The following is a 12,986-nucleotide window of genomic DNA, read 5'->3' as shown; positions in this document are numbered from 1 at the left end:
ATCAGCTCCCTAATTGTTTTCTTTATTTAAATTCGCTGTACTTTCTTATAAAACTTCTTTATAAAACAAAAAATTTTATTGAAATTTGTTTTCTCAAATTTTTTATAAAAATATGGGTCATTCTACAAGGAAAAAAAATGAAAACATGACTTCTAAACTTTTGGCAAAACTCGCGAAGGTTCAATAAATATTAATTTCGAATTTTAAATTTTTTATAACCGATTTTTTGGAATTTTTTTTGGGTATGCCATTTTGTAGCCTATTAAATTCTAGTATAAAAAATACAATTAAAAAGTCTTGAAAACCTCGAAACTCTAAACGGGTTTATTCGATATTCAAAAAATCAAGATTTCAATAAACCGCCTATAGATATCCGGAAAAACCGGTTTGGAAAAACCGAGTCAATCACCCTAATGTCATCCCTCGATATATATATTGCACATTTTCTGCAATAGTGTTATTATCGAAAAATTAAAAAACTCGAGAAAAACGGCTTTAAAGTTTTGAATTTACATATATTCTAATAGTAAAAATCAATATATATTTTGTTCCAGTGAACTCCTGGTAATCGACACAGCTATGTGAAATTTTTGACAAAATAAAGAAGAACATTTAGCGGTAATTTCTGCATACCTAACTCATTTTTTTTTTGGATTATGTCACTCTTGCTGGAAATGTGCGATATGTGTACATATCTACAAATATCTATATGTTTGCCATCCTATATTTAGTTGTTAACTTTCACTTGTGTAAATACTTGGCCCACTATATGGAATATATATACATATATATGTACTTATTCACTTACTGAACTTGTTCAATTAAAATTTGAATATTCCGAACTAAATAGTTAGTAGATACTCATTTCAACGAAAATATACCGAAATAATATTTTTTCCTAATACGTTTCACTTTTCTCTCTTGCAGCGCTATGCAGTGCAGCGACACACACACAAAATTGGTTTGGACTCTTAATTATTGCCTCATTGAATGGACATCGAAATTTGTGCCACAATGTCATTTGCTGTCGAATACAGTAATTGCAGCAGGTAATTTCCTGAGGAAGACCAGTAATGAGGATGTATACCTGTGTGTGCTGCACGTAAGTACCAACATATATGTACATATATTTATATCTATGTATGTATGTAGGTTGTTTTTGCATATGGTATATTTGCCAAATATCGATGCAGTGAAAGGTAATGACAACAAACTGGATCCTTTCTAATACAAATGGAATTACATATGTATCGTGCGGTATATAGAGTATTTGAAAGGATCTAACTCCTAGGATTCGAATATTAATATTTTTAATAGGGGATATTGAGTCCACTTTGTTCTTGCGCCTAGTTATTTAAAATATTTTGGAATCAAACAATTACACAGGTTTAGAAAAAGAAAAGAGTCTGCATATTGAATCAAACCTCTATATCCCGAAATTATTCGACGCGCTTAATGCGAATCTGAGGTCAGTTAGCCCCCATCACGCCAGGTTTGCGGTTATTTGAAGGTCAAGTAGGCAACAATTTATTGAATAAACCTGAACGCCATTAAGCTCATCCGCGGTGCATTTTCCTGGAGGATTGGAGAACTAATAAAAGCCTGTTTGTTGAGGGTAGGAATGGCCGGGCTATATCTGCGTCCATGCCTTTTAAAAGGGATTCCTTCATTTGATGTGTATTCTTTTCAACCACTGCTGAAGGAGTATATAAAAAGTTAGGCATCAGGCATACACTCAAGCCGTCGTTTCTCGTATGCGACCACCTCAAACCTGGTGCCTTCCGACCCCTTTCCCCCCACTTCACTTTTAGTAGTTTCCTAACTAGTTAATTCTGTCACTAGCGCTTACTAGTCACGAAATGCAAATATGCCTGATCCATACAAGTTTCCTCAGCGGAGCAATTAAATATACAAATCATTAGACATACTATACACACATATTTAATTTCATACACGTTATAATATTCCTATATGGTATCTATGCAAATTTAATCACACAAATTAAATGTTATGCTTGTGTATGCCCAATGCTTAGGGATTACAAATTGGCACAGAATTTGTTAGTTTAACTATCATGCATTTTCATGTTTATCGCAGATAGGTATTTTCAGCTGCACGTCCAAATTCATTCACATAAATGTATTTTTACATTAGTAAGGGTCGTAAACAATTTTTTTAACTTCCGCATAGCGGCACCAAAATCATGTTTTCTTTATAACTTTTTTGATTTATGATCCTTTTTAAAAAAAGCTACATTCTCTGGCATCTTTTGTACCATGGAAGGGGAACATTTTTTGGACGAACCTAAAACACCATTAAAATTATTAGTAGGTTAGGTGGTTGCACCGTGTGTCAGGGGCTCACTTGGACAATTAGGATATTGTTCTTTGTGTTTCTACATTCTGAACGGCACCCAATATTTAATCGGTAAAACGGATCGAGCAGATTATGTAAATATGAATTCGGAATTTGGCATTTGAAAGTACTTGAACCTTAGCCTCGCAAAGGCTGGGCACCTAAGAAGGTAGTGTTCAGGTGATTTCATCTCGTCATTTTCCAGGCAACTGCGACATACGGGATCCCGTAGTTTATTTTATCAGTACGTCTGAATCATTTTTTTTTTAATATGATGAGAGTATATGCATACATTTCTATGTATGTACAAAAGTGTAGGCATAAAAAAAAATCGTAAAGAACAAACGATTTAAAGGTAAAAATTTCTATGACGATAAATTCTTCTCAAAGTAAGCTTTCAAACTAGGAGTCGTTGTTACAATTGTTTTTTTTTTTTCAAATAAACCGAGCCGGCCTTATGTGCATAAACACTACTTATGAACATGCATGCATGTATAATATTAAGTACCCTTCACTTTGCTGCAAATTGGTCCATGCTTCCCAATAATTTATTTGATTGTGTTTGTGAACGGAAATCCAATTTCGACTACAAACTTTTAAATTCCTGCTATGCTTTGTAATTACCCCAAGTGAAACAGCATAGATCTGTTGCTAGGAATTAAATAAACGAAAGCAATGCAGGTATTAAATAGCAAAAGCAATTGCAATCAAAGAATGTCAATTTAAAATAAAATAAAACAAAGACAAAAAGTTTATTTCAAGGAAATTTAATTCATAAATTGATATGCACAATTTCCTTGAAATAATCCAATTGATTACAATGTATTAAATGTCTGCATAAATCCATTCAAAATGGCAAATTATTCAATCATATTAAAATGAAATGAATGTGATTGGCTTTGAATTTTATTGAATTGGAATGATAGCTGGGCTGATATTCTATTGGGCCGAAGTTAAAATATCCACACGATGTGAAAACAACTTGAGTAGTACAGTAAAAATGGTATATGTAAAAAGCTTAGAAAAGGCGCCATATTAATAAAAAATTAGTGATACATTTTTTTTTCTCTTTTCGACGGTGGATTGTCCTTATCGCAATTCTAGAAAATAAAGCAGAAACGACCCGACTAGAGTTACGCATAGTGATTAGAAGACACTTTAGATTCTCAGTATGCACAGTTTTCCTTTTGTTTGTTCAATATTTATTAATTTTTTATAATGTAGCATATTCTACGTACAAATCCGATTTTAAAATTTTATTAGAAATTTAAAAACATGTCAACCAAACTGTGTGCCATCCTAATGGCCTGCAGTTAAAAATATTTTAAGAAAAATTTCGGCATAATAAAGTGACCTTTCAAGTGGCTACAAAATGCCTTTTTTTTTGTGGACAGTGTCATACATTTTCTACCATCCAAAGTATGTATACTCGATAAAATTTTTTTATGGAAGAAAATGCTCAGCACCGTCAACAATAAAAAAAATTCAAAAATCAACGGTATTTTTTAGCCACTTGAAAGTTTCACTTTACTCGACTAAAATTTAATGGGCTACAAAACTGCATACCCTGCATATTTCGAAAAATATTAGCTTATGCGCTGCAGGTCATTAGGATATCACACCCCTTTGTTGAGATGTTTTTTAAGTTTTTATAAAATTTGATACTGAGATTTACATTTTTATAAAATATAAATGAATATTAAACAAGCGAAGGTAAAATTGTAATATAGAGGACCAATAAGGTCTGCTAATCTAATGACTGGGAGTGTACAAAACTCGAAACTCTGAATTTTCGGCACATGAAATTAAACTTCTGCTGTACTCTGTTCGGATTGAAATTAGAATCAACTCATGCAGAGGTCTACAATGCATCGAAGATAAACGAAAAGTAAATGTAATAAGTGGGTGCTAGTTATTTTCATTTATTTTGTAGGAAATTGTATTTATGAGATACATACATATGTATGTAAATAAAGCGATTAATGTATTTTTAATTGCTTGTGGTCATAAATGTTTGATCTAATATCTAACATTATACATATGTATAGCATTTTCAATTGCTGGCAATCAAAATAAAACTCAAATAAATTTGCATTTCCCATCGCTTTGCTGATCGGCGGCTTACAAGATTTCCGCAAAGAGTATAGCTTCCGGAACCAGCAAAGGGGATTTTTCGTTTTCTCAAAGTCGTTCGAAATCAAAATCTGTCTAAGCTAGGGTCTCCCCGCAGGTCACAGAAAAATTGTTAAGCATTTGTTTGTTTGCTGCCAGAGTATTTTCAGTCAGTATTCTTCAGATTTGCGGAGATAGATCTGCAGTATCTTCGTTTGAGTTGAGCTATATATCTGCCTCCTCCTCCTCCACCGTTTTGTTAGGTCTGACTCAATTTTATTTAATTTTGCAAACAAAAATCAAAATTTGTTAAAAAAAATCAAATTGAAAGATTTTAAATTTTGATGACAGCTTGCCAAACTTTCTTAAATTTTTACAAAATTTTAAGTTCGTACTTACATGATTTTTGTTAGATAGTGCGCAATGCTTTCATAAAAAAGATAAAAAAAACACTAAGTAAACGAAAGAAAAAAGCCTAAACTTTTCAAAATGTTGCGTCCCTATTTATATGCTCGAAACTGTACATATGATCTTATTTTAGTTATAAGAACAGATAAAGCATTTCATATATCAAACTCTACCTAGTGTTAAATGCTATCTCTATGACAAATACGAAAACAAAAATGTAAGAATAACCTAATTTTTTTTCAAATAAAACGGGCACAATTTGATGTAGAAGTTTTGGCTAGCCAGAATGAAAATTCCAACTTAATATTTTGACTCCAACTGGATACGTTTTATGACTTCATAACCATCACCCTATACAAATGTATGCACAGTGTGGCTTTGTAAACATTTGATTATAACCTGCAATTCGCATGACACACACACACACACACACACACACACACGCTTTTACATCCGCAATGTCAGATGGACACACTTTGCCGCTTAAGTGAGTCCTTTTTCGTGTAGCATCAGCAGTAGTTAAATCACTACGCTTCATTGACCGCCACCAGTTACGCCCAAAAAAGTTCAGACATTCATATACATATGTATACAGTGTTCAAAATAATTATTCGTATAGTGATTTATTTTACAATTTTCGCAATGTTTTATGATAATTTTTTTTTGTTACTTCTTTCACGAAAATGTAGTTCACATTTTAATAAAAACCATATTAATTAAAATTTCATACTTACCTTTTACTTAAAAGGGTTCGAAAAATTTTAAGAATTTTATTCAGAATGTTTAGAAAAAAAAATTTTTCTCAAGGGTTTCGGGTTAGAAGAAAATGCGCGACACCCTCGACAAAAAAATTATGCCAATTAACTAAAATATAATAGGCTACGAAATTGCATACCCAAAATTTTTCTAAGAATCGGAATTGAAAATTTCTTCATATTTTTTGCGTTTTTCCGAGCTTTGTATGAAATTAAAAATTTATTCTTGTGGTTTTTGCCGGTGAATAAATTATATTTTTAACCGACTTCCAAAAAAGGAGGAGGTTATCAGTTCGTCGGATTTTTTTTTTTATTTTTTTTTTATGTATGTTACCGCATAACTTTGCACCACGTCAACCGATTTCAATAATTCTTTTTTTGCAACGGAAAGGTAATGTCTCAGAGGTGGTCCCATTCTAATTTGGTTTAGATCCGATCATTGGATCAAGAAATATATAGATATATATATATTTTTTTAAGTCGGTTTTTTTTTGCTAAAAATTACTTGTTATATGCATATCTTTGACTTTGACTGTATGTACATACATATATAGCTACACAAACAGCAGCTTCAAAGCGCTCAGTTGAGTGAGCGTTTGCCATCGTAACTCTGTTGTCACAGGAATCGCTACTCCGCCCGCCGAGCTTCTAGAAATCGACTTTATACGTTCGTTAGTTCTGGGCATTGCTTACCCGTGCATACATATACATACATAGCTGTTATTGCAGTGACTTTGTCTTCTTCAACATTGTGTCCTATATGCATGGGTGTGTGGGTGTGCCGAGGGTCCTGAATGTTTCTGGAGTGAGCTACTTTCGCTGTTCCTTGTTTCTGACAACATTCGCCTTTTATTCGTATGCCACGCGCGTTCACGTTCTGGTTTCTTCTATTTATACGCTCATAAACCTACACATGTACATATGTGTGTACACTAGGGTGGTCAGATGCCGCTATGGACTCAAGAATTTGTTGTTTTTATTTAATGCCCAAAATCGATACTACTACAGTCGAGGATATCACAAATAAATTTTGGTTCCGATTGGAGTCGGTTAAGTCGTCTTCATAAGGTAATCTGAACTTTGAGCCTTTAGCGACACGCCTTAGCCGACTTAAATCGGGACCAAAATTTATATATGATATCTACGACTACGGTAGTATCGATTTTAGGTATCATATGAAAAAAAATCATATTAATTTTTTGAGTCTCCATAGAGAAATCTGAACCAAAATTTGTATGCGATTTCCTCGACTATAGTAGCATCACCCTAAGGTTGAGGCTTTGGAAATCTGATGTAAAATTTATATCCAACATTCAAGGACCACCCTAATGTACATACATGTGTATTTGCTTAACTGTGTGTATTGTTATAATTTGTTCAATCTTACTCCTTTCAGCTCAGCTTTGTGGCACTTACTTTTCTATTTTCTATTTATCCCCTTGTGTGACACTTCTTCTTTGGCAAATAATATTGCTACTGCCACCGCCATTGTCTCTTCTGCTCTCCCCAACGTCGAAAAGCATTATTCTTTCATTTGTTATCCCTTTGTTTTGTCTCCAACGTTGCCCAGAGCTGCTCTCTGACTCTCGATATCCGTTCGTTTAGTGCTTTGTTGATTTGCCGCAGGACATCGCTGCATGACGAGCAGCGAATGAATGACCGCTGTGGCCGTCGTTGGTGGTCAGTGGCCCAAAGCTGTCGCTGTCGCTGTTACTGTTGCTGTTGCTGCTCCTTGTTAATTGGTTTTTTGATTGGCAATTTTCAAAACTAACAACAACAAACAGGCGTTCAAATGCTTGTACGCACACACTCATTTGTATACATATGCATTGGTATGTTATAGCATTTATTTTTATAGCCAGAAAGCAAAAATAAAATAGCACCGCGCTTCCAGCTGGCCGCCGATCACTGGCTTGCCTGGCTGACGACCGTCGTTGACCGGAATCAATGCGTTGCGTTTACGCTTGAATTGTGCCATGACATTGCCGACCACCACGCACACGCACAAGCACAAGCACACGCACACACACACCCCGTTCAAATACTCTCTGACCCTTACACCTTTCCTAGGGGGCGTGTCGGTATGTGCGTTACATGGCTTAATAGGCTAATGCTATGATGCGGAGTGAACTAGCTACTAGCTGTGATGTTTATTTGCGTTTTCATGCCCCGTCGCTTATATACACACACATATACATATATGTATATGTATATGTGCTCGCTTTTGTTAGTTTAGCAAATAGTTAAATAACATTTTGGGACTATGAAAATGCCTAATGGACGTTGGTTTAATTGTGTGGATTATGGCTGACTTGTTGGGTGACAATTAAAATGAAAAAGGAAAAACACAAAACAACATCCATTCTGCGTCGATGAGCACATGAAGAGCATAAATTGCAGCAATTTAATTGTAAACACTCGAGTACTGAGTAAAAAGTCGTACAAGTAAGTGCTTGTAAAAGTTTATAGAAATTGTATTATTTAGATATGTATCTAGCTAGCTATCTACGTACGTACGTGCCAGGTCCTATGGCTTAATGTACAAAAATATTGTCTGGTTAGTTTCAGGCAAATCTACTTCTCCAATTTGAGGTTGAAAATTGCTTTTACTTATGATTTATTTAATACCCATAAATGTATGTTCGCATTCAGCGCATGGCCCTATGCTTGAAGCCTAGTTCATCGCCACATGCAAATGATTTACAGCCTTGTCCTTTTAGAGGACTATTTGAAGTTCGGCGGCGGAGGTGGACAAAAATAAGTTAAGCTACACATCTAAATGGAAAAGCAGGGTTCTTCAGTATATAACGCAGTACCTAAACTGGAGGTAGCGCCTTTTCTTTTAGTTCAAATAGGTTCCTTAAGCCAAGAGTTGACCGCGTGCGCTGTGTTTTGGTCGTACTTGAACAATAATGGACACCGACAAGGGTTTCGTATGTCTTTTTTCTTACTAAGAAAACAACTCGCAATGTTATTCTATTTACTTCGTATGGAAGTAGGGAAAGTATCAGTCAGAAAGGGTTATATTTATTTAGTAGGTTCATAAAAACTGAATCCGCCCTGACGCGGCCGACCGGCCGGCCACTTATAAACTAAACAGTGGAATTATGCGGAATTATATAACTTTGCTATTAATTTTAATATATTTTTAATTTTGTACATTTTTTAAGTTTAAACAATTAACTATAGAAATTGTAATTATTTTTTAAGTAATTTTATATAAATTTTAGGCTATCGTATATGCCTTCAAAAGAAGATTCCATTTTACAGAAATCAAATTGTTAATTTTCTCCAAAAATGGCGCCACTTCAAATAACACGTGTCGTTTGTTTCAGAGTGCCCTTGGCAAGAAACTACCCTTTTGCCCTTTGTCTTCAAGGCTGACAACATACGAATCATGTTTCCATATTCCTCAAGCCAAGGCGAATTTATATAAGGTGGTGTTACTAGCTCAGCTGATTTTGTGTATGTGTTTCGCCGCACGGCTTCTGATATCAAATTGAAAAATTTTGTTTGAATTTCTACACACACTCTTACAGATTTTGACAGTTTATGCCGCCAAAGCAAAAACAAAATACATGTAAATTTTTGTTTTTGTACCCCTGCTATCACCTTATATTAATTCGCCTTGCCTCAAGCAAATTTAGGCATTTATTAGAGATTTTCCCACACTATGTGCCATCTGCAGTTCTCAAGAAAAATCACAAGATATATCTTTCATTAGTTCTTTTGCTTGAAAAAGTACTTTGCTGTTGCTGTAAATTTTCTTGAAGAAATAANTTTTGATTAGTTCTTTGCTGTTGCTGTAAATTTTCTTGAAGAAATAAATATACGAGCATTTTNAGATTTTCCCACACTATGTGCCATCTGCAGTTCTCAAGAAAAATCACAAGATATATCTTTCATTAGTTCTTTTGCTTGAAAAAGTACTTTGCTGTTGCTGTAAATTTTCTTGAAGAAATAAATATACGAGCATTTTTTTCTTGAGAGCTGCTACAGATTTAATAAATTTTGATAGAAGAAAATTTCTTTTCTATTTCTTATGTGTAATTTTATGTGAGCCTTTCGTTCTTCGTGAGAACTGCAAACAGCGCTTTAACAGGGGAAAAAATTAAAATATAATATAATTTTTTTTTTGTTTAAATTTTTCTCCTGTGTTCTTTTACAAAAAAAAAAAAAAAAAAGCTACTGACGAAGAAATCGACGGTTAAATGTAAATGTGCAATGATTTTTTTTCTCTCTCTCTAAAAGCACTCAAAATAGTGCTAGTAAAACTACTACTGAAAAGCGTTTATTTTTCAACCAGAATCTTTTTAAATAAACGTCCAAGATGTTCAAGATTTGATTTTGAACATGAGATGTTTAAAAAATACACATACATATGTAAATCTACACACAAAATATTTAAAATTGCAAAAATTTTGAAAGTAAAAATATGTTTTTTACTAATAATAAACACTAACTGCTCATATTTACTCCAATCTCCAATTCGAAAGCAGCGAGCAATTCTTTACTGGAAACGTAATAGTGGTGCCAGAAAAAAAATAAAAATAAATATCCAAATCANTGATTTTTTTTCTCTCTCTCTAAAAGCACTCAAAATAGTGCTAGTAAAACTACTACTGAAAANGATTTTTTTTCTCTCTCTAAAAGCACTCAAAATAGTGCTAGTAAAACTACTACTGAAAAGCGTTTATTTTTCAACCAGAATCTTTTTAAATAAACGTCCAAGATGTTCAAGATTTGATTTTGAACATGAGATGTTTAAAAAATACACATACATATGTAAATCTACACACAAAATATTTAAAATCGCAAAAATTTTTAAAGCAAAAATATGTTTTTTACTAATAATAAACACTAACTGCTCATATTTACTCCAATCTCCAATTCGAAAGCAGCGAGCAATTCTTTACTGGAAACGTAATAGTGGTGCCAGAAAAAAAATAAAAATAAATATCCAAATCACCCATAGAGTAATTCTAGAAATAGTCGCGATTAATTTTAAACTTCGAAACTCTGTAAATAAATAAACCGAAAAATAAATCGAAAACTTTAACAATCTTGGTACTCTCTCTCTCTCTCTCTCTCTCTCTCTCTCNCCGAAAACTTTAACAATCTTGGTACTCTCTCTCTCTCTCTCTCTCTCTCTTTTAACCTCCGCAAACCTTTTTGAATTCATTATCTAACCCTTAAGGGCGTAGTTAACAGCAAATATAGATCATTTTGAATAAACTTTTGCTATTATGCAAGGGTGCTGAAAAATCGCATTTCATTTTAGGTAGCAATACAACTATTAACAGCAAGAATTAAAAATTGTTCGAATAGGAAAAACGAAGTTTTTAATAATATCTTTACTTTTTTTTATTTGCAGGGACTTGAACGCATTGTGGTTATCAGCAACGTCAGTCACTCCTCTGGCGGTCCCGCCGTGAACACTGCAACTGGTATATCGGGCATTGTAACGCCAGTGCTGCGCAATAAAATTGAAAAGTTAGCATTGGAATTGGTTAAATTGGAAAATGAAAGATTTTCAATACCGGCGCTGCAGCTGCTACTTTCCTGCATGTATGTGGGTAAGTAAAATTCGAATCACTAAATATAGAATTTGTAGAAATTCATACAGAGAATTTACTTCAAGTAGTTTGAATAATCACGTTCGAAATTTGGTAGGTCTAAATCATAAAATACTTAAAACTATGGAACAATTCCTAGGCCTAAACCACCAGGTTGGAAAAAACAATAAACTTGCCAACAGGGCTGCCACATATCCTTATCTATGAAGTGCCATATTGAAGAAAAAAAGTGCCAAAATGTGCCAAATACAAAAATAAAAGTGCCAAGAAGGTGCCATTTTTTAAATTCATTACTATTCATTACTAGAGTCGAATGCCGAAATAATAAGATAAACCAGTTGTATACGCAATCGAAATTATAAAATTTTAGTTGTGAAAAAGAAGCACAAGCAAAATATTTCACAAAAATGTATTGAAATATTACTATTTTTCAAAAGTGCCATTTTGGCACTTTGTGCCAAATTGAAAAATTAAGTGCCATTTGAAGTAAAATAGAGCCAAAAATTAAACGGTTTGAGCCAAGTTGGCAGCCCTGCTTGCCAACTTGCGAAAACTGAAAATCCTTTCAAAAAGACGGAAGCNCAAAAATTAAACGGTTTGAGCCAAGTTGGCAGTCCTGCTTGCCAACTTGCGAAAACTGAAAATCCTTTCAAAAAGACGGAAGCNCATATGTAAATCTACACACAAAATATTTAAAATCGCAAAAATTTTTAAAGCAAAAATATGTTTTTTACTAATAATAAACACTAACTGCTCATATTTACTCCAATCTCCAATTCGAAAGCAGCGAGCAATTCTTTACTGGAAACGTAATAGTGGTGCCAGAAAAAAAATAAAAATAAATATCCAAATCACCCATAGAGTAATTCTAGAAATAGTCGCGATTAATTTTAAACTTCGAAACTCTGTAAATAAATAAACCGAAAAATAAATCGAAAACTTTAACAATCTTGGTACTCTCTCTCTCTCTCTCTCTCTCTCTCTCTCTTTTAACCTCCGCAAACCTTTTTGAATTCATTATCTAACCCTTAAGGGCGTAGTTAACAGCAAATATAGATCATTTTGAATAAACTTTTGCTATTATGCAAGGGTGCTGAAAAATCGCATTTCATTTTAGGTAGCAATACAACTATTAACAGCAAGAATTAAAAATTGTTCGAATAGGAAAAACGAAGTTTTTAATAATATCTTTACTTTTTTTTATTTGCAGGGACTTGAACGCATTGTGGTTATCAGCAACGTCAGTCACTCCTCTGGCGGTCCCGCCGTGAACACTGCAACTGGTATATCGGGCATTGTAACGCCAGTGCTGCGCAATAAAATTGAAAAGTTAGCATTGGAATTGGTTAAATTGGAAAATGAAAGATTTTCAATACCGGCGCTGCAGCTGCTACTTTCCTGCATGTATGTGGGTAAGTAAAATTCGAATCACTAAATATAGAATTTGTAGAAATTCATACAGAGAATTTACTTCAAGTAGTTTGAATAATCACGTTCGAAATTTGGTAGGTCTAAATCATAAAATACTTAAAACTATGGAACAATTCCTAGGCCTAAACCACCAGGTTGGAAAAAACAATAAACTTGCCAACAGGGCTGCCACATATCCTTATCTATGAAGTGCCATATTGAAGAAAAAAAGTGCCAAAATGTGCCAAATACAAAAATAAAAGTGCCAAGAAGGTGCCATTTTTTAAATTCATTACTATTCATTACTAGAGTCGAATGCCGAAATAATAAGATAAACCAGTTGTATACGCAATCGAAATTATAAAATTTT

General features: G+C 33.7%; 1 protein-coding gene across 1 annotated transcript in view; it reads left to right on the top strand.

The window, feature by feature from the left end:
* Positions 1-927: 927 nt before the first annotated feature.
* LOC108368735 (huntingtin-like) overlaps positions 928-12,986 on the top strand; it is a gene marked incomplete at its 5' end in the record, with an annotated part of 35,774 nt that continues 23,715 nt past the window's right edge. Inside the window, 2 exons of the mRNA XM_017623647.1 lie at positions 928-1,102; positions 11,005-11,206. Coding sequence (XP_017479136.1) covers positions 928-1,102; positions 11,005-11,206 — 377 coding nt within the window. The remainder of the gene's footprint in view (positions 1,103-11,004; positions 11,207-12,986) is intronic.

Source organism: Rhagoletis zephyria, unplaced genomic scaffold (assembly GCF_001687245.7).
Source record: "Rhagoletis zephyria isolate East Lansing unplaced genomic scaffold, Rhagoletis_zephyria_1.1 Rzeph_scaffold_03283, whole genome shotgun sequence".
Classification (NCBI taxonomy): Eukaryota; Metazoa; Arthropoda; class Insecta; order Diptera; family Tephritidae; genus Rhagoletis; species Rhagoletis zephyria.
Note: the sequence above shows the minus strand (reverse complement) of the source record. Positions and strands in the feature narration are given on the sequence as shown.